The sequence below is a fragment of the Gekko japonicus genome, unplaced genomic scaffold, assembly GCF_001447785.1.
Source record: "Gekko japonicus isolate JY-2015 unplaced genomic scaffold, Gekko_japonicus_V1.1 scaffold199, whole genome shotgun sequence".
In the NCBI taxonomy this organism is placed as follows: Eukaryota; Metazoa; Chordata; class Lepidosauria; order Squamata; family Gekkonidae; genus Gekko; species Gekko japonicus.
This window is the reverse complement of record NW_015168657.1, coordinates 281,787-308,606: the sequence shown is the minus strand read 5'-3', so window position 1 is coordinate 308,606 and position 26,820 is coordinate 281,787. Positions and strand designations below refer to the sequence as shown.

General features: G+C 39.7%; 2 protein-coding genes across 2 annotated transcripts in view; one reads left to right on the top strand and one right to left on the bottom strand.

Annotated features, from left to right (window-relative positions):
* Positions 1-119: 119 nt before the first annotated feature.
* USP1 (ubiquitin specific peptidase 1) lies at positions 120-16,745 on the top strand. The gene is made up of 9 exons (XM_015415226.1): positions 120-223; positions 2,520-2,759; positions 4,316-4,439; positions 6,731-6,826; positions 7,009-7,169; positions 7,697-8,394; positions 9,614-9,778; positions 13,050-13,251; positions 15,829-16,745. Exons 2-9 carry the CDS (start codon positions 2,590-2,592, stop codon positions 16,553-16,555), a joined length of 2,343 nt encoding a protein of 780 aa, XP_015270712.1. The 5' UTR covers positions 120-223; positions 2,520-2,589; the 3' UTR covers positions 16,556-16,745.
* A 3,374-nt stretch (positions 16,746-20,119) lies between these two features.
* Positions 20,120-26,820, bottom strand: part of DOCK7 (dedicator of cytokinesis 7) — a 163,241-nt gene continuing 156,540 nt past the window's right edge. The window contains exons 42-46 of the mRNA XM_015415227.1: positions 26,386-26,622; positions 24,413-24,556; positions 23,314-23,420; positions 22,221-22,388; positions 20,120-20,460 (exon numbers count right to left, since the gene is read on the bottom strand). Coding sequence (XP_015270713.1) covers positions 20,418-20,460; positions 22,221-22,388; positions 23,314-23,420; positions 24,413-24,556; positions 26,386-26,622 — 699 coding nt within the window. The 3' untranslated portion in view covers positions 20,120-20,417. The remainder of the gene's footprint in view (positions 20,461-22,220; positions 22,389-23,313; positions 23,421-24,412; positions 24,557-26,385; positions 26,623-26,820) is intronic.

Genomic DNA, 26,820 nt, shown 5'->3' with positions numbered 1-26,820 from the left:
GCCATAGCAACGAGAGAGGGGGGAGTGCTGAGAGAGCCTCTCTCTCCGTTCCGTCCCCCCCCCCCCCCCCCCCCCCAGAGAAAGACGATGTAGCGGCGGGTGAGAAGTTGCGGCCGCGCCGTTCGTGACCCTCCGAATTAGCCGGATTGGACGGTGTTCCTGGAACTCTTTCAGACAAGAGTCTAGGCTAGACTCATCCCCACCCCGCAAATGGATTTCTGAGGTGACCACTGCTAGTTGCAGGCAAACGCTCTCCTTGCTGCTGTGGAGAGGCTGCAGCGTGGAATTTAATTTCCTTCCCGCCCTTCTCTCTCAGTTCGTGCATTGGTAGCTTGGAGAACCTCCACCGGCTTCTTGTCGGGATTGGACGTTGCAAATAGGGATCAGCAGTAAAAAGTGCTGGTAAACTGTTCTGAGTTAGGGGGAGAGTTTTTTTTTTAAAGGAAACTATTCTGTTAGGGCTGAAGCCTCCTCCCCTGGCTCTGAGGCAAATGCTGGGTGCTGCTGGATTCCTCAGCTTTCGGGGTGGTTGGTGGTTGTTTCTCTAGGTGGTTAATCGCAACCTGACAATTTAAATCCAGTAGCGGGAATCCTTACGAAATGTTGTGGAGTGTTTCGAATTGTATATGAATTCCACAGGGATAGCCGTGTACAGTAAAATAAGGTTTTAAACAAATTTATTATGGCGTAAGCTCTCGTGAGTCCACTTGCTTCTGTCATGGTGGATTTTGATCTATAAAACTGGTGCTCTGATCTGTTAGTTACTAAAGTGCTACGGGCTCCTTTGAATTATGTACGTCATACTAGTTTTGTCTCTCTCTTTACCTTCCTTCCTCCTTCCATTGCTTCGAATAAGCTTCCCGGCGGGATTGAGAGACGTCATACCATTAGGCACGAAGCCTGAACTTGCCTTTGCTGCTGTTGGAGGGGGTGGGGTTAAGCAGTTTGATGGTTCTTTCCCCCTTCCCCCCAGTTTACTATAGCTACTACCTTGGTTTCTTCAGTCCATTAAGAGACTGTTGTCAGTATTGGCTAGCAGCTGCGGGGTAGGCACACATATTTAGCTCTCATTCTGGTTTTTTGGGGGCGGAGGGATCCTTCCTCTTCCAGTATGAAAGGAGAAAGTTCTGTTTGCATGACTGGAATTTTCCCTGGGTATACAGACACCTCCCTCTTCTATGTTTGTGGTCCATTTGCTGCTGTAGCAATCTGTAAAGGTTACCAACTTTTCTGTTAGAAAGAATGCCTATCATGACAAAGCAGTTGCTGAAAAATAGAATGAGCCATAGAAATTGCTGGAGTGCAGCGTTCTTTCCTATCCATATTGCTGCATTGACAATAGGAGAGTTTATCACAAGTTACAAAATCCTCTCCATGTGCCTTGATTTGTATGTGGAGTCCTTCTGAAGAGTTATCTTTGCCTTCTGTTTTTCCCTTGTTGCACCATTATGGTAAGTGTTGTGCTCATTAATGCAGTTAAGTAGGTAAAGAGAACATTACACATTAATTTACAGCTGTTGCACCAAAAGAAATTGCCTTAAGACTATGTTCTAGGAAATTAATATCCAAGTTATAAGCAAGTTTACTCAGATGTATTTGTAAAGCATACTTGCAAATAAACATATTCACAGCCAGAAGGCTAGTGTCCTGACTCCTGCACTGTTGTCTTTTTCATATCCTTAGTCCACATCCAGACAATTCCTGTCCTGACTGAAGTAACCTGAAACTTTCTTAACACCTAGAGGAATTTCACATTACCCTTTTTAACCCGTTTTGAAGCGGTTTTTGATCTGTCGTGGAGTAAACCGGTATAGGGCTGCCATTTCACACATGGCTTTCCCCTTCCTGTAAAGAGCTGGATCTGAAGCGGTTTGCCATTTCAGACTGCACCACTTTCCCCCCGCCATTTTTCGCCTACGCCTTTTTAAAAAAACGTTCGCTTTAGAGCACTATAGCGCTATAGTGCTATAACACAACACTCCAGGCATTCCAATGAGGTTGATATAATGCTGTTGTGTTATACTGTTATAGCGCTATAGTGCTATAAAGCTAACGTTCCAACAACAAAAAAGCCGGCGATTGCCCGCGTGGGCGAAAAACAGCGGGGAAAAGCGCATCGGAACCGGGAGAGGAAACTGAAGACTACTTGGAAGCAGTTGACAGGTAAAACGCTTCAGCCCCGTTTCCTAAACGGGACAGAAGCATTTGTGTGTGAAATTACAAATATATTCTGGTAGGGAACCGGTTCTAAAACGGTTCTGTCTGAAATGACAGACCAGAAACCGTTTGGGAACCATTCCTCTTCCAGATTATATCGTCTGTCTGAAATTCCCCCTACAGTTCCTTCTAAGACAGAGTAATTTTTTAAAAATGGTAAAGATTATCTGAGCTATTTGCTAGCAACAGTGTAACATCATCCTTTTGCTAATCCACTTATCTGTGCTGCATTTACTTTTGACAGTCATTTCAATGCATGCTACCACTGTAAAACAGCTGTGGTATTTTATATACTTCAACAGGAACCACTATAGACTTCAATTTTCTTTCAAGGCTGAATTCTTTCCTCATTATACTTCTGAGAGTGCAAAAATGCCAGGTGTATTACCATGTGACAGTAATGGACTTTCAAGAGGTACCCCGTCAAAAAAAAGCAGACTGTCACTGAAGTTTTTTCAAAAACGGGAAACAAAAAGAGCACTGGATTTTACAGAATCACAAGAAAATGAACAAAAGCCTTCAGAATATGTCTATTCTGAAATGTATGTAAGAGTTTATTAAGCAATTTCTTATGACAATATCAGCTTATTGTGGGTTTTCCATTTTATATCTATGATAGTTCCTTATAAAGGCCTTTGGAAAATATAGAACTTTATAAACTAGTAGTATATCTGCTGTTTAAAATATCAATTCTCTTAAACCAACACAATTGCATTGGTCTCATTTGGAGTGTAGCATCTTCTAGTCTGATTTCTGAAAGAGAATTACATACCACTATAATAATAATAATACCTTTCGATTTATTGATCGCTCAATCCTGCAGAGCTGCTGGCTCTGAGCGATTTACAGTTACACAGGTTTTCACAAGGGACTAACTATGATGGGGTAAGGGAGGACAACATATAATTCTTTAAATCGCACACGTTTGCAGCCGACGGGGATTTTGTTCAGCTGTAGGCTTCAGTCGTGTTCTGGGCGGCATTCATTTTGGCTTGGCTTGATGACGTTAGTTCTTCCTGGCCTGCTTTGAGTCGTAGCGCCGCACTGCCACCGCCTGGCCAGATTGGCCCATTACAGGCTTCTTGATGCCGAAGAGGTCTTTTTTCCAGGCTTCCGAGCTGGACATTCCATTCGCCGGCTAAAACCTCCCCTACGGGGGTTTAGTGTGCCCACCCTCTCTAAGGAGTGGTACCCATTTTATATACTCGCTGAAGCTTTCGAACTGCTGGGTGGACAGCGAGCTGGGGACACCAGCGCGGGCTAGAACTGACAGCAACTCTGTTCAGCTCAGATGTTAACCAGAGGATAAATCCTCTGTGCCACCGCTCCTTAAGTATGGCTGTGGTCATTATGGGCATTTTTCTGCAATATATTTGTTTTTAATACAATTGGGATGGGATACATAATGGTTTTATAACTGATATTTGTGCACTGAATACTCAACTTAGGGTAATTATTATGTTTATTTTCAAAATAAAAGGAGAGCTTTCCTTAAATGTATTTTTAAATATGTTACTGAGCTCTATCTCATACATGTGAGCATGGGCATAAGAGCTGGCTGTTGTACCTCACAAGAGTTTCAATGTGAGGAAATCCTTTTTTGGAGTGATAAAAAGGTCAGTGATCATTCAGGCAGGTTGTTGGGGGCCAAACACTTAAAAATGACCAAATTATGTTCATATAGTACACCATTAACTTAATGACCCTGTACTGCTGCTTGGCCTATGTAGATAGTCTCACTGGATAATTTTTCAAAAGTTTATTTGCTGAGAGAACATGCAGAAGTAATAAAACTCTAGCTATCAAAATAATTCTTGATTTTAAAATGTTCACTGTGTTTGAAAAACCATTTTAATGTCAAGGAGAAAAACTGGGTAACTGATATTGATGCCTACTTAAGAAACATCTTAAATATTTCTGTAGAAGCTTGACTGTATTTGGTACTCTGTGTGATCTCTAATACATATACTTTAAAAGTGCTTAAGTAAATATTAGTATTTTATAAATTACCACATTTTACTGAAGACACTTAAAAAAACACACGTGTACAGTTGCACTTTCAATTAAAGTTCTTCTGAACATTTCCTTTGAATTACAGTGACCAGGTAGTTCCTGCAACACAAGCGCTTTCACCTGTCCGCTATGAGAAGAAAATAAACATGCTGCCTTTTGTGGGCTTGAACAACCTTGGCAACACTTGCTATCTTAACAGCATTCTTCAGGTAAATTCATAACAGTATAGAAATTATAGTTTGCTAAAACATGTTGCATGAAACAATGATAAAACTTATGTTATGGGTATTTGTATGAGTTTGTTAGCACAAATTGATAAGAGACATTAATATCCTATAGAAAGTAATGTTTTTAAAGTGAGGCCCACAACAATTACTGTAAAGTACTAGAATGCTTAAACTGACTTTTTTAAAAGGCAGTGCCTTCTCCTTTGTGCCTTAATATAGTTTTGTGTAACAAATTAAGAGATTAAAATATAGGGTCTTCTAGTGAAAGTAATGCTAAAGTGCTAAATAGTTTTATGTGAAGTGACTTATCTGGTATGGCTAGAATCTTGCTAGAGTCAAGCACTTTGAAGAGCCATTGTTTTCATCTGAGATTTATTCATTTAAGAGATTTCTATGCCACTCATTGTTCTGCTTGAGGGAGTTTACAATTAAAATACTAAGTTAACACTATAAAACCCCTGATTAAAAGTCTGAGTAAAAAGATATGTTTCAGCCTGGTACCAAAGAGACAGTAAAGTAGGCACCAGGTGAGCCTCAAGGGGGCGGGCATTTCACAGGTAAGGTGCTGCCATCGAGAGTACCCTGTCTCTAGTTGTCACCCACCTTGCCTCTAAAGGCAGGGACTCAGAAAGCCAGGCTTGAGAAGCAGATCTTAAGTGGCCACTGCATAGTATAGGAGGAGGTTATCCTTTAGGTACCCTGGCCCCAAGCCGTTTAGGGCCTTTAAAGGTTAGAACCAGCACTTTGAAACGTGCCTGGAAATGGATGGGTAGCCATTGCAGATCTTTCAGCACAGAGATGAAATGATCTCTAGCCAACTCCTGACAATAGCATGGATGCTCCATTTCGGACCAAATGAAATTTCTAGACAGTTTTCAAAGGCAGCCCCAAGTATAAGTGATTTGTTGAAGTTCTGCTGATACCAATGGGAGAAGCAAAGTGGCGGAATTGTGCCCAGCATTTTTAGCTTGTTGCATATTTGTTAAAAATAGTGTATGAATAAAAACTTAAGTTCAGAAAACAAATTCTAGCAAAACTGAAAACGTGAACTACAATAAAATCACAAGCAGCTAGTCCATCTATGCCTACTCATACACATACCTGCCAGAACAAAACAGGTTTTTCTTTTTATAGTAAATTACTTACAGGAACATCCATTTTCAGTTTTTGTAAAAATAATTCTGGGAACTTTGAAGCCTACTACATGACATTTAGATTTGATACTTGATAGCATGTTACTGTCCAAAACTAATAAAACAAGGATTGGGGAAATTAAGTGCATAAGACAATGTAAACACACTTTGTAATAGCAGTAAATTTGTATTGCTGCATATAACTGATGTCCCTATGAGAACATCTAAATTAAATTAAGTATTATAAGACGGAATATAACCTTCTCAGGCACTTCTCAATTTCTTTCTCCCTCAAAACAATTTCCTGGGCATTGTGTAGAAATGTATAAACAGAAAGTAAATTTTCCATTCTTAGGTTTTATTTATAAACATCAAATAATTGTATAAGTTGTGAGTGTGTTGAAGTGTATCTGAAGCACTGAACTGAAGCTTGCAAGCCCAGTTGTTTCCATGGTCTGTTCTAATGGGTCAGTAACTGAAGGCCACTGGGTCACACCATCCCCAGGATGGTGACTGCATGATTGTCCAAATGCCAACCCAGGAACAAAAACGTTACATGGAGTAGCAGTGATAATTTTTGCAGCCTTATTATTGAGACTCAGTTGTCACAGCAGCTGTCCAACAATGTTGTGTCTTACCATGCGCTTACTTAGTACTACCACTCTCACTTGAGCTGTGTGGTAGGGCCTCTGCAATACAGACATGAATGTATAATATTTATCATATAAAAGTTGTTCCTGTTTTCATTTTCTTATCATTGAAACATGTAAAGCTTTATTCCATCGCTTCTGTCCATGGATAATTATGCCATCATGCTTGCCATGTATTTGTTTTTAATTGCACTTGCCTTGTAACTTTCCACGAAGGATCTCAGAGCAGCATGCATTGGATTATCCCATTTTTATTCTCATAACCACCCAGGAGGTGGAATACTGGAGAGGCTGGTGTCTTTGGGCCAGCCACATTTGGCTTCAAGACAGAGTGGGGATTTGAACCTAGATCTCCAGTCACAGTAAAGTGCTTGATCCACTAAGTCTTTGTGCAAATATACAAAATAAAAAAGCTGTCAAGAGAATTATAATAGCTTAAGACCTTCCATGCATTTTCCTACATTTTATAGTTCTTCTTGTTCTTAATTAGGTACTCTATTTTTGTCCTGGCTTTAAAACGGGAGTGAAACGACTATTTAATATAATTTCACAGAAGAAGGAAAGCTTAAAGGAGGAAATAGATAAGGTGAGAATAAATTCTTCATGTTGTAACTAGGTAAGAAAAGTCATATTGTGGCTTCCATCTTAACCCAATGCAAAAAGAAGAAATATATTGAGGCATTTATTATGGTAACATTGTGACAGAACTAGCTAAATAATAAGAAAGTTAACTTTCAAAGCAAACAGTACTTCTCTCTGTTATTACAGGGGATCATTAAAGAAGATTCTCTTGCAAGCTATGAATTAGTCTGCAGTTTACACTCCTTGATTGTTTCAGTTGAACAGCTTCAAGCCAGTTTTCTCTTAAATCCAGATAGTTACACAGATGAACTTGCTACTCAGCCCAGAAGACTGCTAAACACACTAAGGTATAAATGATGTATAACAACCTGTAATATCTCTAACCACTTATGAACCAAATGTGGAGAAACCTTGCAATGAAATAGGAAGATGGTGACAATTTCATACATTTGTTTCTAATAAGTTCTGATACTATGAAAAATCAGTCCAGCAATAATGCAGACTGGTCTTTGTTTGGACTCCTCTGATCTCTCATGGTATCAAATGTGGAAATGACCAGTTAGGACACAAACTATGTTTTTATTTGTGGCTGCTTGTAGTAGGCCATTTTTAAAAACTGCAGCTCATGGTTCTAAATAATGATAATTTTCACGGGGGGTGTTACTGTGCATCTTTTTTTCTGTCTGATTAGTTGCCTCAGAAATAATTTCAATCTAAATTGTACTTAGACTGCATTTATTAAGGAATGCAAGCTAAGTTTGGTTATGCTTGTATAGTACTGTTCAACTTTGCCACATCAACAAAAGTTATTATTTTAGGGATATGCATCAAGTTTTTTGATATATTGGGTTATATTATGCATTGTTCTTTATAGGGAACTCAACCCTATGTATGAGGGGTATCTGCAGCATGATGCCCAAGAAGTATTACAATGTATATTGGGGCACATTGAAAAAACGTGTCAGCTCTTGAAGGAAGAATCGAAACAGGTGCCTCTGGAAGAGTCTACAGTTCAACTGGACAATACTTCTAGTCAAAACGCTGATAGTCCTGTAACTCTTGAGGAAGTTGATGCTATGCTAAATTGGCAAGCTATTGAGAATCGTGAAGATAAAACTAAAGGCAATGGAAAAAGGAAAAGTGACATGGAGGGTGGCAATGAAAAGAAAAAGTCCAAAGTATTCAAAGAGAAAAATGGAGTAGAAGAAAACCAACGACAGACCCGATCTAAGAGAAAAGCATTGGAAGAAAAACCAGAAAATCAAGCAGAGGCTACCATCAAGTATCCTATGGAAAATGAAAGCACAAAGTCTATTCAGAAAAAATCCAGACTTAAACTAAACTGGTTAAAACCTTCAGGCAATCAGCCTAGCATTCTATCTAAATTTTGTAGTTTGGGAAAGCTATCTACAAACCTGGGTTTCAAAGATCAGATTAAAGAAACTGAGACTTGTGAAGTTTCAGAGGTCTCTCTCAAGAATGAAAATGGTAACCAAGCAAAGAAAAGAGATTATGACCTGTCTCCTATGGAAAGTACTAGTGAAAAGGAAACTGGAACGCTGTATAAAACAGGTTAGCCATTGATACAATGTTTTTCGGGGGGGGGGGGTTGCTCACTTGCTGATCTCATTTTGCCATCAACTTCTGTCACAGGGAAGGGTGACTGGCACTTAACTGCTACTATATGCAGTGTCCTCAGATTTTTTTACCATGGAGCTGAGCCATGGAGGCTTGATCATCTTTTCTGGCTTTTTAACTCCAGAAAGGGAAATAGAGTGACCTAGCTACATATATACTTCACAAACAGGCACTGTGCTTTCATGTGCTGCAATGTGTGGACTACAGCAGTTGTATGCCCACATGCTTTCTCCTAGCATTATTTATCCTGGAGGGGAGAAGAGATAGAGATGCCTTTTCAGCAGGGCTGGGTGCTACTTGCTTTTGTTCAGCAGAACAGTGGCAAATTGTAAGGCTGGATTAATTATGGTTTGAGTTGGTGAGTATAGCAGGGAACTAACTTAATACATCTCAGCAGTTTATTTGAAAAATAATTTCCTAAACATTAAGATATAATTTAAGTAAATGTGAATTTCCCCCCAAATAGGAAAGGCGAACTAAAGTTGGAGAGAACTGAACTGTGAGACACCATGGAGAGACAGGTAGAGAGGGGATGAATGGTGGTTCCTTCACTGCCTAGTAATGTGTCTCCCTCAGATGAAAAGCTGACTGTGTTCCTTTTAGGTATATTTACTTAGAGAATGTGGTGCTTGAAAGTGAAAGGCAGGAATAAAATGGGATCATGGTGATGAGTTGAACATCCAAGTTTAAACTCATTTGACTGCTTAAGCGAAATTTATCTTAGTAATACTGCATTGTTCTTGAAGAATTATGTGCTAAGCCGCAGCTGGAACAAAGTGTCTGCTGTGGAGCTTTTGAGTCTTTTCCTTTCCACTGCAGCTCCTCCTGCTTAAAGATCAGGGACCTTTAGAATGTAAGCAAGAGGAGATGCAGTAAGGAGATGCAGTAAAGCAAGAGGAGATGCAATAAGAATGGAAGATCAGGGACCTTTAGATGTAGCAAGAGGAGATGCCGTAAGAATGGGCCATTCAGAAAGCCCTGGTGAGTGTGTGCTAGTGCTTGGGCATGCATACCAGGCTCTTCAGATCCCTGTCATGGTCAGCAAAATATAGTATAAAGAACTTGAATACCCTTCTAAGAATAGCTTACAGTCAGTATCTCTCTCATTTAACTGGTTTAGTTAATTTATCTAATGCATTTTTTTTTGTCACAGAGCTACCAAACTTTAATTTAGTAGAAAAGCTCTTCCAGGGTCAGCTGATATTGCGAACACGATGCTTAGAATGTGAATGTTTCACTGAGAGAAGGGAAGACTTCCAAGATATCAGTGTGCCTGTGCAAAAAGATGAACTCTCAAAAGTGGAAGAGAATTCTGAAAGTAAGTTGAATCAGTAAAGCATTTTAGAGATTTGATATGCTTTTTGTCACCCTCATTGAAGATTTAAAAAAAAAAACTTTTTATTTTGAATTTATTTCCAGAAAAATTTTGAAACGAGTACATATGTTTACAGCTATATGGACATATTATATAAGGTAGAATGATTATGTACTAATATAACAGTTATCAGTTTAGCAGGTTAAACAATAAACAAAAAAGTCACCATGCGTTTGTTTCTATCTGCATTTCTATACTGATGAATAGGCCAGGTGTTGGCTCTGTGGGTGATAAAGTAGGTACTTGTCTGGAATAATGCTAAAAGGTAAAGGTTTCCCTTGCTTGAAAGCTAGTTGAATCCGGCTCTAGGGGTGGTGCTCATCTCCACTTCCAAGCCGAAGAGCCAGCGCTGTCCAAAGATGTTTCCGTGGTCATGTGGCTGGCATGACTAAACGCCAAGGTGCACAGAATGCTGTTACCTTCCCACCAAAGCGGTACCTATTTATCTACTTGGAATCTCTTGCTTTCGAACTGCTAGGTTGGCAGGAGCTGGGGGCAGAGACGGGAGCTCACTACGTCGCGCGGCACTCAGGTCTCGAACTGCCAAACTACATACCTTCTGGTCTGCAGCTCAGTGTCTTAACCTCTGGTTGGAATTGCTGTATTCCTATCGTTTCTATTGGACATATAGTCTAAAAAGGGAAGCCATTGCTCAAAGAAATTAGATTGATATAGTGGGTTTTCCATAGTTGATAGTTGGTCTGTGATTTTTTTCCATTATAAAGTAGTCCCAAAGTTTCTTATACCACTGTAGGAGCGTTGGTATTTTCTTGCTTTTCTATTTGGTCGCAATCAAGACTTTGACTGCCGTGAGTAACATTAAAATCAAGTCTTTTCTTAAAGATTGGATCTTCCCATAAGTTTAAGAGGATCACTTCAGGGTGCACAGGTATGGTATATCTGGTGACACATTCAATCTGAACTATGATTTTTTTCCCCCCAGAAGCCTTTTATATTAGGACATTTCCACCAACAATGGATATACTTCACTGCAATGCTTTTAAAATGTAGGACGGTTTTGGGAATTAAAATGATATAACCTTAAGGGTGTCATGTACCATCTTGCTAATAGCTTGAAAGACTGTATTTTTATATTAACTGCTTTCATTAAAAGTGTTTCTGATTTCCAGATATTTTCCCACTGAGGTTCTGTGAGATTGATTTCACAGTCCGTTTGCCATTTCTTTTAATAAGGTATAGGTTTCTTTCCCTCTATGTAATTCAAGATTCTGTATATTCTAGAGATTGTACCTTTGCTGTTGCCTATGTCTTCCTTTCATAATTGTTCAAATTCAGTAGTTGCTTTACTTAGACTTTTTAAATCTCTGGGTTTTTTTGTCAGGTGCTGTAGTTGTAGGTATTGAAACCAGGGGATTTTAACTTCAGAGTCTTCTTCTAATTCGATCTTTTCAACTATGTGTCCTTTTTTAGTTACATTGTTCAATCTTGTTAGGTTCAGAGCTCTCCATATTTCAAATGAGCCTTTTTCTTTTCCTGGGTCAAACCAACTTTGTCCTAGAAAAGATGACATAGGAGAGATTCCTGGAGTTAGTATCGTCCTTTTTTATCCCAAATTTGCAGAGTAATATTTAAGTCAGTATTAAATTTTATTTGGGGTGGTCTTTTTGTTTCTTCCGGATAATGTCACTTATTATCTTAGATCCAGTGTATGTTTGTTCTATATGTAGGGTCTCCACAGACAGATCCTGGAAAACAAGGATTTTCATTCCTTTGTATAGCAAAGGTCCTTTGCTTTTAGACTCTTACAGGATCTTTTCTTTAGTGCAATAATGGAGAAATCTTGCAATAATGTCTCCTGAGAATTTAGGGTGTGCCTTGGGTGAGGTTCTCACTGTGTGAGCCCTTTCGATTATCGGCGCCAAGTCTTCTTCTACTAGCTCTACTGCACCTGCCAGCCATGTTGCAATGAAAATTGCTAGATCATTGGAGCCCTCAGTGGATTCTTCAAAGTCTCGAAATCTCAAATTATTCCATCTGGATCTGTTTTCTAAATCTGCCAGTTTTTCCTTCATCTGTGTTCCGTTAATTTTCAGTTGCTTTATTTCATCTTGAAGTGTTAATTCCAGCTCCATTACTGTATCGTGGTTTACGTCACCTTCTGTAGTGTTTCTTTTATTTCTTTAAGTTGTGCATTTACAAGATCCATTAGCTTTGTTAGCCTTTGTATGATCCTGTCTTCCAGGTTTTCTACAAGTTCTACAAGGTCCTTTTTTTGGAAAGGAGGATTATCCTGCGTTGCTCTGTCTTGCTCAGCCACCATTTTAGTTCTCTTCTCAGACTGGATTGTTTCTGTTTTTTCAGGGAGGAAAATAGGCTTTCTTGGTGGGGTGGCGCTGTGGGGGGCTTTACCTCTGCTTGCTTTCCCCATTCCTCTCCTTGTTTGACAGCCAGCATTTGCTTAAGAAAACAGCTTTATTTGGAGGTTGGGTGTTGGAGCTCCAATTCTAAGCATCTGTCATTGTGTGCAATATCCTGTTATTGAAGACTTCAATCTAGAAATTGCTTCATAAAAGTATCAATGTAACCAATTGAACTACTATATATGCATTTATGTATATGTTTCTAATTCATTGTAAAGTCCTTTTAAACAAATTTAAGCAACATTGCCATCTAAAACCCATTTTGTGAACTTGCAAAATATCATTTCTATAGTTGTACCCAGACTGACAATGGGTATACTGTGTTCCAGTAGGGTAGTTCATCTTTGTCTTTACCCCCATAAAGTAACCTAATTTTGTCTTGCTTGAAGTTTGATTTATATCCCATTTTATAACTTGTTGCAATGAAAAAAATAGCATTCTTTGCAACACAAAAGTAAGTTTCCCATGTGATAACGCTTAGCAAATGCACTTTTGGCTGTGAGGATGGGGGTCCAGTAATTAAAGGCAATCCTATCCCTTTCCTACCTTTTATATGATGTAAGGAGAGTGCCTTCCTATTCTGAAACATCAGTTGAAGGCTGCTGCTTTGGTAAGGAGTAAAGAATCATCTTGCACTGTCTTTAATAGCGCTGAGTTTAGAATCTAGGTATTAATGCATCTAGTATATCACTCTTCGCTATATTGGTACTTTCTAAGACTAATATTACCACTGCTGTGCAACTCTGTGTCATAAGTAAAGTTCTGATGAGATGTATTTAAAGTGTTAATACTGAACAAACAAAATAAAAACATTCTTTGGATTTCTTTTGAAGTTTCTCCAGAGCCTAAAACAGAAGTGAAGACTCTACAATGGGCAATTTCACAGTTTGCTTCAGTGGAGAGAATTGTGGGAGAAGATAAATATTTCTGTGAAAACTGTCGTCATTACACAGAAGCTGAACGTAGCCTTTTATTTGATAAAATGCCTGAAGTTATAACAATTCACTTGAAGTGTTTTGCTGCTACTGGCTTAGAGTGAGTATTGTGAACAAACCATACAAAAATCCCCATTCCTGGAAGGAAACATTTTCTTGAATGTAAACTAATGATTAATAAAACATAGCTGAATTTAACTTTCAGAAAGGCAGGGCCATGAGCCATTTCTACCATTCTAAAACATATAGTGGAATTAATATTTCTTGTGTTTTACTCGGTCCTTCACATCGTTGTGCATTAAACCTGCCCAACTCAAGATTTGTTTTTTAACTAGAGTAATAAATAATGAGCATGTATGGTTTGGAAAACATGTCAGATTATACAGTGTGTTTATGTTACCCCTTTCTAGCCCACTACAAAATTACTTGCATGCTCATACAAGGTTGTATTCATACTTTACTGATCTCTAAACAAAATTACAGCTGTACAGAACATACCTTATTTTTATCTTCCCATTAGTTCCATCAGAAGCCAGCATTTTCCTACCATTGATGCTTTGTAGGAAAAGTAGTGACTACTAAATTCCCTCATTTTGTGATGAGTTGTCTCTCCAATAGGTAAACAACACCTAAGTAGACCTGAAAAACTACAGTTTGACAATTATGTCTATTAGAAACACTGCTCAAAGAAGTCAAGACTTCAGACATTGAGTGTTTCTTCTTATCTGCTAATCTTTTTAAAGAATAATCTTAACTAGTGCCCAAGAAAACTTTTCAGATAGCAAATTTAATTTGTTCACTTTTCAAGGAAAGTATTACAAGCCTGATCAGTACTTACTGGTAAGCAAATCTCTTTTGTTCAGTGCCAGTAATTTTCCTTCATGTGTCATCTTCACCTTTCCTTGTTCCCAAATATAGTTTGATAATTGATTTGTAATGTCTAAATCCCCAAGTTCCTTTGTTGTTGGAACTTGCTTTTATTTTCAATGCTTAGCTTTAATATTGTAGCAATGAACAAGTGATGTAAATTCTCTCTCACTCTGCTTATAGCACTTTTCATACTAGTCAGATATACTTTGGTACAAAAAGGCAAGTTAGTCTCCTCTGTCTCAGTCCTTCTTGCAAAATATGTGATATGTTCACAAGTCTACCAGTAACATCAGTTCCACTGCCATATAGTTTAAGGCTCTTGCGTGAACCAAATGCCACAGCATACTAATTATTCCAAATATATTCCAAATGCATTCATTGGTAGGTCCCTGCTTAAAATGTCCAGCCATTTTTGATATAGTGACTGTCACACTTTCTAGCTGTATTAATTTGTATGTCCTCAGATTTTTTCATAATTTGTCAATTTTTTAACTACTGTGTACGCTTGAATGTTAAATACCTGATTTAAAAAATCCAAAACGTACTTGTGTCTCCCATCATTTCTTGAATCTTACTGAAAATCCAAATAGGATTATTTTTTAATCCAGTGTACATATTCATGCTATTAAATTATGGAAAAACTTCTGAATCTAATGTCACTATGGAAGAAGTGGTATTATAGATATTGAATGTTTCTGCGTTAATATAGTTTTCCCTTCCATCTGTCTATTTCTAAGCCTCATCTGTAATACAAGAAGCCTTTCCAAGGACTCTTGCTACTCTTAAAAATAATTGCACGTAACTGGTTACCTGTAAGCTATGTAGCATATTAAATACCTTGGGGCCAGAACCTAAATGTTATGTGTCACTTACTTTAAATTCACACACATGAAGCTGCCTTATACTGAATCAGATCATTGGTCTATCAGGGTCAGTACACAGACTGACAGCAGCTCTCCAGGGTCTGTAGTGAAGGTCTTTCATATTGTCTGCTACCTGATCCTTAACTAGAGATACCAAGTATTGAACCTGGGATCTTCTGCATGCTAAACTGGTGATCTGCCACTGACCTACGGGGCCCTCCCTTATGTGCAAAAAGCGATTCTTGCATTTTAAAAATGAATCAGGGCTGAACAATAAGTGCATCTTGCAGTGGGCTTGAAATGGGGAGTCAAAACAAGAATAGGAGGGCAATTTTTGGCAACAGTAGGAACATACCCAGTCGGTCCTGCTGTTAAAGATTCAGCTAACCTGGTGTCAGGCCTCAGGCTACTGTGAGCTCTACTTCACATACCTATCCCATCCATCCTGTCTATAATATTTTTCCTTCCCAAAGTGTACAGTCCTTCTGTTTCCAGGGCCGTGTGGTGTTTTAAACCAAATTGATTTATGTCCCTTGTAGAAACTGCACTAGTTGTCTGCAGATTTTTAGTGAACTCTACATTTTTGAGCTTAGAATATTTGTGAATATTCCTCATTGAATTACTGTGATAAGGTTAAGAGTAAATGTGCTGTACATTGTACTAGTGCCTTTGTTCTCATTGAGCAGATAATCTCTGCAAGTCATATTCTCATTTGGTCTTTCTTTAGAAATTCAGAACTTGGTTTTCTCCCAGATATTGTTTACTATGGCCCATGGAAACATAGTAAAAACAAAGTTGCTATTGTTTAATCTCAATACTGGTTAGCTTAGTTTGTGTTATCCTACAGCAGTCTCCTCCTGAGCTGCTTTAATCTGCCCTAGTTATTAGTTAAATATTATTTGCTTTACACTAAAGATTTTAACTACACCACTTTTCTCCAAAAGGTTTGATTGTTATGGTGGACTTTCCAAGATAAATACTCCTTTACTGACACCTCTCAAGCTGTCCTTGGATGACTGGAGCATAAAGCCAGCCAATGAAATCTATGGACTGTTTGCTGTAGTCATGCACAGTGGAATTACAATCAGCAGTGGGCACTATACAGCCTCAGTTAAAATTGCAAATCTTGACAGTTTAGAATTAAACAAGGAGAATTTCATCATTGATCCACCATGTGAAATTATTCACTCGGAGCCACTGAATGAGCAAGAAGCAAGAACAGTAACTGAGGACTATGATGATGGTGAGGTCTCCTTTAGAGTCAGTGGTAATACACGGCCTAATAAAGGAATAAACAAAAAGAATATAGAAGCTGTGGGACTTCTTGGGGGACAAAAAAGCAAGTCAACCTGTGACTTGCTAAGCAGCAAAACAACCCATTCTGGTAAGACAGCTAACATGGTCACAGAAGCCAGGAATGCTGAGTGGAACCATGCTAATGGACCTGTGGAGGTTGAACACCATGATCAAACTGGCATGGTTTTGAACGGACTAGAAAGCAAAGCAGTGCATATAATGCAAAGTCTGAAAGAATATGAGGGGAAGTGGCTGCTCTTTGATGATTCTGAAGTGAAGGTTACTGAAGAAAAGGACTTTCTAAACTTATTATCTCCTGTTTCATCATCTACATCCACTCCTTATCTGCTTTTCTATAAGAGAATTGTAGACTGAGGATGTTTTGACAGTGTAAGTACTAGTTTTTTATCAGATGTATGCAGAAAGAATCCTTAGCAGGAGGAACTACAGATATAAATTAACCTTTGTACATGGTACTATGCATTATTTTAAAATGTGGATAATTCACTTTGTAGTTTCTGTAAGGAAGATTACAGATTAATTTTTAGCAATACAAACCTGTATAAAGGCTATTGAAGAAACAGCTATTGCAATTCCATCGTACTATTTGTATATTAGCTTTTCAAAAATGTATTTGTAATAACTCTAGAATAATATTTGTAGTTGCTATTAAAAAGTCAACCTGCTTTTTGTAAATAAACACTTATTCAAGCCTAATGTGAATTGAGTACTGTCTAGGGAAACTACTCAAGCTGCTGAAAAGCAGTGTCCATTTTCTGTAGATCTATTTATCCAACAAATGAAAAATTCGCCTGGGAGTTTGATTTGGAGCTGAAAAACAATAAGGATTAAAGGTGATCCATCTGCCAAGACTTGCAGCCTATTTAAAAATACTGGCTTCAAAATAAAGGAAGGAGGGACACAAAGTTCCATGTGCTGTGGCACTCCTAGCCAGTCCTTGGCTCAAGTTAGAGCCATGTCCTTGCCCCACTTGGAACTATAAAGCTGTTCTTGTGTATGAAATATTACAGAAAAGGTAAAAGTACTTTGGAAACAGACTTCATTCTTTGACTTATCCAGGAGTTCCTTCTTTACTCATCTACTGGAATAACTGGTGTGGCTCAACCTGCATCTCTTGTACAGTATTAAGTATTTCTTTCTACCATGCTTGGAAATCATTACCAGAATAGCTGTGTTCTGCTTTTGGATAGTCCTAATAATAGCACTCACTATTTCATATTACATGGTAACCACAAGACTTTATTGAATGTGTAAGTTGTCCTTCCTGTGGCAAGTAAGTATTGTGTTCCCTCGAAGCTGAGTTAGTGTGAGCTAGCTAACAGTTTTTTTAGCCTCCGGCTCACACATTTTTGTCTTAGCTCAGGAGGGATGGCTCCAGAGCAAACTAATTTATACAGTAGCCAAATCACTTGCTCACAACTTTAATGCCAGTAGCTCAGAAAGTAGAATTTTTGCTCACAAGTAGTGTTCCCTCTAAGCTGAGTTAGTGTGAGCTAGCTCAGTTTTTTAGCCTCCAGCTCGCAGATTTTTGTCTTTGCTCAGAAAGGATAGCTCCAGAGCAAACTAATTTATGCAGCAGACAAATCACACGCTCACAACTTTAATGCTATTGGCTCACAAAGCAGAATTTTTGCTCACAAGACTCAATAGCTTGGAGGGAACATTGCTCACAAGACTCCACAGCTTAGAGGGAACAAGGGGTATGCAGATAAAATAATTGTTTTAATTCTGTATTGGGAAGTCAGGAAACACTAGGACTGTTTTAGGTAAATATCAGGTGTACTGTCATTCTGGAAAGATGTTTGAGAAATACTGGAACTAGTCCTCATAGTTAATAAAAACAATCATGCCTTTCCCCACTTCCCTATTTGGAATTAAAAGGAAAGGGTAGAGTACAGAAAACTGATTGTCAGTACCCTGGCCTGTTAAAGAGTGAAGGCACAAAAATATCAGCTGATGGCCATTAGACCTAGTCTCTACTAGCCACTAAAAGGTCCAAATTGGCCTTAGACTTATCTGGCCTGCAGTGGATCTTGACTCTGGTTGTGAGGCTTGGGGCTATGCAACCAACTGCCAGGTATCCTGTTGTTGGGGGCAGGTTCTGCTGCCTCTAGTGGGAGAACGGTAGCTGGGCAGGCAGGCTTTTGGATCTACCATCTCCGATGCCAGCAGTAGCAAAGTCTGCCCTGACAATGGCAAGTAGCTGGGTGGCTAGGCTAGCTGGTAGGTTGTTATTCTGCTGCTTTAGATGCCAGCAGTCTCAGAGCCCACCCCAACAGGAAAGAAATGGTGGCCGGGTGGAATAGCTAAGCCTGAGAGCCTGGGAGCTCACTCACTAGAGCAGCTCTAAAGCTGCCAGTGGTGTCAGAAGCCCACTGCAAGCCAGGGCCAACTGGGACCTTTTCTTAAGGCTGGTAGCCTCTAGAGGTCTGGGCTATTGCCCATAGGAAATAATGGCTGGTACAGCTGGCCTCCAGAAGCCAGGTCTATCAGGCACCTTGACCCCTTAAATTTTAAAGTGCCATTATTTCCTATGAGAAAACAATGACCCTTTAAAATTTAAAGGGCAGAGGCTCCCAACTATCAGCTGTAAGGTGTGCCTTCCTAACTACTCCTGTCCTCCCTGACACCACTCCCAATTCCCTAATATCAGGAATAATAACATCAGACTTGGAAATCATGTCAAGGAGATAGCAGCAGTGTCGGATATTACCGACCCAGTACCCTGATTGGCAATATTCAATAATCAGCTTGATTATAGTAGTATATCACAACGAAAATTCCTCTCTGGGAGGGAATCAGTGTAGATATTTGGTTATAACAGTGTTGAATCAACAGTTTGTAAAAGAAAGTAACAGTGAATGCTGAAATATTAGGTGCTAGATGCTTCAAGTTAATGCTTGGCTTATTTTAACACAGTCTGTCCTTTCTCTCAAGCATCAGTTTGCGAAAGCCAGCAAACCCCTGTATTTATGTTTGCAGTGGTGGGCTCCTTTTCAGTTCTGCCTACAGAGCAGTCAAAAGGATCTGGCTTTAGTTGTAGTGGCACAAAATAGTATTTAAACTGGGCTGCTCTAAAGGAGCTCTTCTGGATCAAGTTGCCTGTAGTCAATATGAGGCACAGAGACACAATGGCCCCGGTCACATGGGCAGGAAACTGCAGAGGAGAAGCGTGGCTGTTTGCCCTGGGGCAAACTACTGCGCAGTTACGTGATCAGACCTCCTGTGGAGGTCCTGTGGAGGTACCGTGGAGGTTCCATGGCAAGGGAGAGGTGCCGATCACAAGACAAGCCGGCGCACAACGAAGAAGCGTGCGCCGCGGCAAACTTTTTTATTTTTGTGTGTACATGACAAATGCGCATGCTCCGTTGGGTGTGCATGCGCATCCACAGAGACCGGATGCCACCGGAAACGCGATCAGACGCCCGCCCTTGCCCCGCAGTTTCCGGAAACTAGTACCTCCAAGGTACTAGTTTTTTGCCACGCAGTTTCGGCTGGAAGCCTCGGTTGAGCCACGGGAGTGCTACGCTTCCCAGATGTGCTGGTGAGATCGCGCCCGGAAACTCTGGCTGTTTTCCGTCTCACTTGTGTGGCTTCTGTTACATGTGACCGCAGCCAATATATAGTATGACTATGACACAAAAGCAGGTTGAAATGGACAGATTCCATTTATCAAATGAAAACATAATACCTACGCACTTACCTTTCTCTGGAATCTGCTATGTGAAGAATGATCAATGTGAAAATCTAATGCACCATGAAATGTAATCATTGAAATATTTAATGGTACCATTAAAATAAACACTACATTAAAAATGGTTCAAAATGCATTTTAAAGGTTCCTAATATAAATTAAATACATGTACTAAAAAGGAAACAAATTTAACATTAGAGAATGCTATAAATAAAAATGGTTGATGCATTAGAGTACCTTTCAATATTAAAAAAGTCTTTTTTAAACAGTTGTGTTCAGACAATTTCACCAATATCTGGAATACTGTTGCCATTGGTGTTCTTTTTATAACTGATAGGTCTACATTAGATAATTCATAATTAAAATTTGGCCACAATGCGTAAGTCTGTAAAATATATGCAAGGTGTCCATAATGAAGTCCTGAAGTTTTATTTCCAAATAAAACTTCATAAAATGAGTCCTGGAGTTGGTAACACTGCACACTCTTGTTCAGTACCTTAAAAACATGTGCTTTTAAGCTGCTTAGATGTCCATTTTGCGAAGGCTCATTCTGCTGAAGGAATCTCTGGGGAGGAAAAGAACAATGAGATAAGCCACTAACTTACAAACCGTGAAGAATGAGAGTTGTGTTTTCCAAGAACGTTCTGCTATACAAAGACATTGTTTGGATAAAACAACTATGTGGTTGAATCATGTATTTAGTGCAATGACCCATCCTCTACAAAAAGCTCTGCTCTGGTGGAAAAGATGTGTTTCAACAGAGACTCCCCTACCACCAGAACAGATTCATATAATCCAAGCAACAGTTTTGTGTATGTGAACAAAACTTAGGGGGATCCTCAGGCTTGTATATTCTCCCTTTGTGCAGTAATCTAATTAAACTTTTGCTTTTACAGTAAATCATATTCCATCATCACATCTTAACACTTGTCCCTACAAACCAAAATTCCGAACTAGTTGAATTCTGGTTTTGTAGGGAAGACAAGAAACTATAGTTTATGATTTAGGCTACTGACCAAAAATGGAAGTCTTTCATTGGACCGCTATGCACAATGGGAGGATGGGAGGAGTACCAGCGCAAGGATCCTCTGTGTTCATTCAGGAGATGACAAAACATGGCTTACATTTAACACATACAAAAGAATACGTATCTGGTCTATGAAATTAACAATTCCTAAACAGTGCAGTCACCATGATAAGGGTCCACTGACTGGGTCTTGTGTGTGGTTAGTAGTTCTAAGAAATCAAGCAGCTGTGCCTCAGGTGGACGGTCAGTGCAGTATGCCTTGTTTTGCCAGAACAAAGAGTGGAATGTTCCATTGACTGTCTTGTGTTTTGTGCAGATTTCCTTCATTATTCAGTAATAACCATTTTAAGAAGCAAGAGGTATGATATAGCCAAAATTAAATCATATTAACGGACACTGATTTCAGTAGAAGCCAGTTTTTGTGCTCTTGTCACAGTCCCTTAGTGGCTACGTATATTTCTTCCAGGAAAAAAATAACAAATCTGTGAACATGAAAACCACCCTCTCGATATGAAGCTAAATTTAGCAAATTTACTCTCAAATTCCAACATAGTAGATTCTACACGGTAACTTTTTAAAAAAAACTAAATCTAAAGGAGTGGACTTTGTCCATAAAAGATGATGCTGGCCTAAGTGCCACAAGACTTCTGTTTATTTCTGAAATTAATGTCTTAAATCAGAATTTGAATTTCTGTGGGATATATCCACAGTATCCAGTCTTGTACATCCAGGCAACTGTTTTTTCAGGATTCATGTCTGATTGTCTAGTGGAATAACCTCCACTGAAAATGGTGGTGGTATCAGCTGGCCCGTCAGTCAAACAACACTCATTTGCCCCTGCTAAATCTATTGGGTATATATATATAAAAAGTTAATGCTAAATCACATTTCATGTTAAGCTTCTTAACATAAATTTGACCTGAAGTGCCTGTGGGCTGCACCAACTAGAAGCAGCACTGAAATCTTCTGTATAGCTGCAGCTGATCAGCCAAGATCCTGGCTCAATGTATCACCCGAAAGCCTCTATTGCTACCTATGTGTTGGCTGTTTTTCTGAAGGAGGATTGTGAAGTGTCAGGGCATCTGGGATCCAACGGGCACCATCTGGGCCATCTGTCAGTTACTGCATGCTGCATTTTGTCCATGGCAGAATGGAAAAGCCATCAACCTTTAGGATAGCTACATAATAAGGAAATTATAAGCATCTTAATTTACATTTCTCTCCCCTTACTAGTCTACCCCAGCAAGGTTTTGTTTTTCAAACTTTAACCAAGAGATGCTAAGATATATTAGAATGACCTGTGGCAAGAGGCAGGAAGCACAGCCTTGTATAATTGGGGTATTTTTCTATTGATCAAGGGCTGAAGTGCTTCTTTGAGACGATGATAATTTCTTTCAAGCTCCCGCTGATACTCTTTTTGGTCAGGGCCAATCAGGCTCTTGTTCTTCCGCAGAGCATCTTCACACCTAAAAAACAAAAGCCCTTTCAACACTGGACAAAGATAGCCTTTGTATTTCATCAGTTCCCCTTTGCTTATTCCTAAACTTCCTGGGCTACAACCCTAATTGTACTTTTCTGGAAGTACGTTCCATCAAGATCAATGAAATGTCCTTCCATGGCTATAGTGTCATGACATCATGCCTAAATTGACTTCTACGCAACAGGAACTCGGCTTGTCTGATCTTGGGTTGCCGGAGTCACGTTGGCAATCTTACTTGTTCAAAATTGTTCAAGAGCATTTTTAATTTAATTAATCCTAGGAAGGGTATTTCCAAATTGATATTTATATCACGTAGATCGTGCTCTCTTGACATTTTGTAAATTAAGTGCGGAGCACATTCTAAAACATCGTAAGTTCAGTGGTGTTCTGTTATCTTTTATTATGGAAAAGAAGTGTTCAGAGGATCTATGCTTACAATCCTGTTCATGCAAGTACAAGGGGGAGTCCCTGCACATATCGAGACCAACATGCACAATGGAGTCATGGCCAATGAGCACAGGAAGAACTGACATTATTGCTGCTCAATTAATACCAGTTATTTGGTAGGGTTTGTTCAGGAAAGATCTGAGAAAAACATTTCTGTCTGAATTATGTTTCCAAATTAAGTAGAACTGATCTGAGAAAACGGCAGGAGGCAGGAATCCTATCTGCTCTTACTTAGGAGTAAATCACATAGAACTCAGTGGCCCTTACTTCCAAGTAAACATAAACATGATTTGTGTGAAATAGTAAGAAAGAATATCAAGGTCATCTAATTCAATGTATTGCTTTAAAAGAAAAACTGAAACAGGACACTCACAAAGCTATGCACACATGTTTATAGCCTACCATTTTACAAACATTTTAGGACAATTGAAAAGACAAGTGGTTTAGTGACAGCACCACAATACCTTTTTGTGAAGTCTTTGAAGCAAAGGCGTAGCTTGTTATGGTGACGGAAGAGTTTTGGGTCATTAGGTATTTCAGACAAAAATACCTGTGCAACTTCTAGAGGTCCCTTATAACAGAACAAGATAGCGAGATTTTATGCGGGAGCTATGTAATACACACAAAAATATTAATTACATGCAACATTTCTTTGGACCACGTCTACAACAGAGTCCTGGAAGAATAGTGCCCTAAATGGATGAGTGTCAAATGGAAGTTTGGGAAATCGGCCTTGTTCTAAACAAAGAGGAATCATTGGATTTTCCAGGGAATGGAGAAAGTTATGGGGTGAAGATAAGGACAAGTTCAAATCTAACTCTTTTTATATCTACTCAAAGGCAGAGATGGCCATTGCCCAGGAGCTGTCCAAGTGGTTTAGTCCCTAGACTTTGCAGGCCCTTTTCTTCCCAAGATCACCCTCTGAGTTTCCACAGCAGAGTAGAGATCTGAACTTTGGTCTCTCAGATCCTAGTCCAACAGTCTTACCACAGCACCACACTGGCTTTTGTGGGGTCCTCGCTGTTGAACAGTAGCAATCAGACACACCTGGGTAAGTCATGCAAATTACGTGGTCATGCAGATTGTGTGGTAGGTTGTGGGCCTGGCCCCAGTGAGTCTTTATTCAAAGGCCAAAACAGCTCAGGAAAAGGCTTCTCCCCACCTTTTACGGACAGAAACCAAGGCTGGAAGGCTGTAATGCTGTTGCGGTTGCCTTGCAACAGCCACTGGGGGCACTCATTTCTTAAAGCTACAAATGCTGCTTCTATAATTTCGGGAAGCATTGTATTTGTTGGATTTTTTTACTATTCTGATATTTCTAAAAACCTGGGGCTTTCCTTAAATTAGTAGAAAGATCTGTCTTGTCTGTCCATGCCCCCACTTTAAGAATCCACAGATGGGGCCACATTGAGAATTAGGTATATTGATATTTGTAAAGCCATTTGTATACATTGGGTTGGTTACAAAATACCACAGGGGGACTTTCCTGCTTATTTAAAAGCATGTTGAACTTTTTTTGCTGCTAAACTTCTGTGATCAAGGGCAAATTTATCTGTACCTTACCTGATTTACTGTTGTGCCCACTGAACCCTGAAGCACCATTTGGAGCATCTTTGGATCTGCTGGATCTTGATGTGTTGCAAACGCCAGTTCTTGGGTTTTTTTCTGCATATCCTCAATGGCAACTTCAATTGGTGTCAAAATTATCTAAGGAGAGAATAGTCAGTAGTAACTCACGGGAAAAGCCTTACAGCAGCTTCAAGCAGATTAAATATGCATTCAGAGAACTCTTTCATCGGCTGTGGTGGAACGTGCTGTCAAGTTGCAGCCGACTTATGGAAACTCCATGGGGTTTTCAAGGCAAGAGAAGTTCAGAGGTGGTTTGCCACTGCCTGCCTCTGCGTGGCAACCCTGGACTTCCTTTGTAGTCTCCCATCTAAATACTAACCAGAGTCGATCCTGCTTAACTTCTGAAATCTGATGAGATCAGGCTAGCCTGGGACATCCAGGTCAGGATTACATTCAAGACAGTTCTAACTCAGGGGGCATTTGGTGGTGGGTAAACAGTTTTGGAGGATTTGGCTGCACATTTTTCATCTGTGTATTGATAATTTATTAATGGAACCCTGTTTTTGTGTCCTTGTGACTTGCTGCTGACTTGTAACCTGCCTTGAGGAAATGTCAGGATTGAAATATTGTAAATAAATAAATTTAATCTCTGAAATACCGAAAAATTATGTTTCAGTTCTTAGAGCAAAGCAGTCTCCACTTCACAGCTATGTATACAGCCATTCATAGGCTTGTTCTAAGAGTTCAAGAGTCATCTTACAGAAGCCAAACATTTTTCTGTGACCGAAAAATGGGACCTAAATTAATTTGTCAAAAAACAAAAAGTATAGTTCAAATATCATGTGAAGGCTCGACAAGGGCTGATTCTCTTGTTAGCTGAGAACTGCCTAAAAGGTTTCCCTTGCTCGAAAGCCAGTCGAATCCGACTCTAGGGTTGCGGTGCTCATCTCCGTTTCCAAGCCGAAGAGCCAGCGCTGTCCAAAGACATTTCCGTGGTCATGTGGCCGGCATGACTAGAGGCCGAGGCACACGGAACGCTTCCCACCGAAGTGGTACCTATTTATATACTTGCAATTTCTTGCTTTCGAACTGCTAGGCTGGCAGGAGCTGGGACCAGAGACGGGAGCTCACTCTGTCATGCAGCACTCGGGTCTCGAACTGCTGAACTACCAACCTTCCGGTCTGCAGTTCAGCGTCTTAACCACTTGAGCCACCGCAGCCCTACTGAAGTGCAAAAGACAAGCATGTTATCTGCTATATACTTCATATGTGATTCCTTACAGCAGGGCCGGGATGATGACACAACAAAGGCACTGGCCTGGGAAGGACAGCCACCAAACCAGCACATGTTGTGAAACACAAAGTTGACCTGTAATGAGCCAGTACTACAGATCAGTTTAAGCCACACAATTTTTTCCGGAACACCCCATTACATGTAATGAAGGAGAGACAATTTTGTAAACCAAGTTTCCATGTGAAGGAGGGCTCATGAGGAGTGCCTGCTTCATACTGTAGGCTACTTACTTGCATGGTGGAGGGGGCTCATATTGTTCTACCCAAATGCAATGCTGCTGACTGAATTATGAGCTGAGCTAAGAGCCACTACTGCTGGGCAAATTCTTCCCGTTATGATTGCCTCTGACTTTTATCCCTTACACTTTTCTCATTTTATCCTCTGTCAAAATCTCAATCGTAAACTACTTGGGGTGGAGAACTGTCTGTTTCATGTTATTAAGTAAAGTGTCATGTCCATCATGGCTATACAATTCATCATCATCAAAATGCTCAGTGAATTCTACAACTAGACCTATAAAGTTCCCCCTTTAAATTCCTCCAGGCTAATGAATTCAAAGCATATATATCAGGACAACAATTAATTAGCCACAAGAAGTTGTTTTTACATTAACAGTTTCACTCCGGTCTTGGCACTTCCCCATCTTACAGGGCAGCAGATGCTGGGGTCTCACCTCTTCTTTGTGAATGACATTTATCCTGGTTTTAATGTAAGGGAAAGCGTGTGATGTTGTTAAGATCGTCTTCCTCTTGAACTGCTCATGCAGCTCGCCGTGAGCTCTGCCATCCAAGGTGAAAGGTGTACAATACATGAATCGCCGCAAGTTGTAGTTTTTGTCAAAATAGGTTATCCTGTCCTTCATTTCATATGTATCAAAGTAGGGCTCCACGTAGGTTATTTGAATATAGGCCTGTGGTAGAAAAATGGACCAAGAAGAAAACTCCATGTGCTATTAACAAGCCAACCAATTACTGTTCATGGTCCTAACCCATTTTGGGCTCTTTTCCTGCTCTTTAGTGAAACAATGTCGTGCATTCCCTGATTCGTGATAGACAGAATCTTAGCTGAGGGAAGGGTCAAAGAGTGAGAACCGCACGAGGACATGGGG

What these genes read in the sequence shown, in the direction of transcription:
- USP1 (XM_015415226.1), top strand. Translation starts at nt 2,590, where the DNA reads ATGCCAGGTGTATTACCATGTGACAGTAATGGACTTTCAAGAGGTACC. An exon ending in ATCTTAACAGCATTCTTCAG is followed by an intron (nt 4,440 to 6,730) that starts GTAAATTCATAA and finishes GTTCTTAATTAG; the next exon opens with GTACTCTATTTTTGTCCTGG. An exon ending in TAAAGGAGGAAATAGATAAG is followed by an intron (nt 6,827 to 7,008) that starts GTGAGAATAAAT and finishes CTGTTATTACAG; the next exon opens with GGGATCATTAAAGAAGATTC.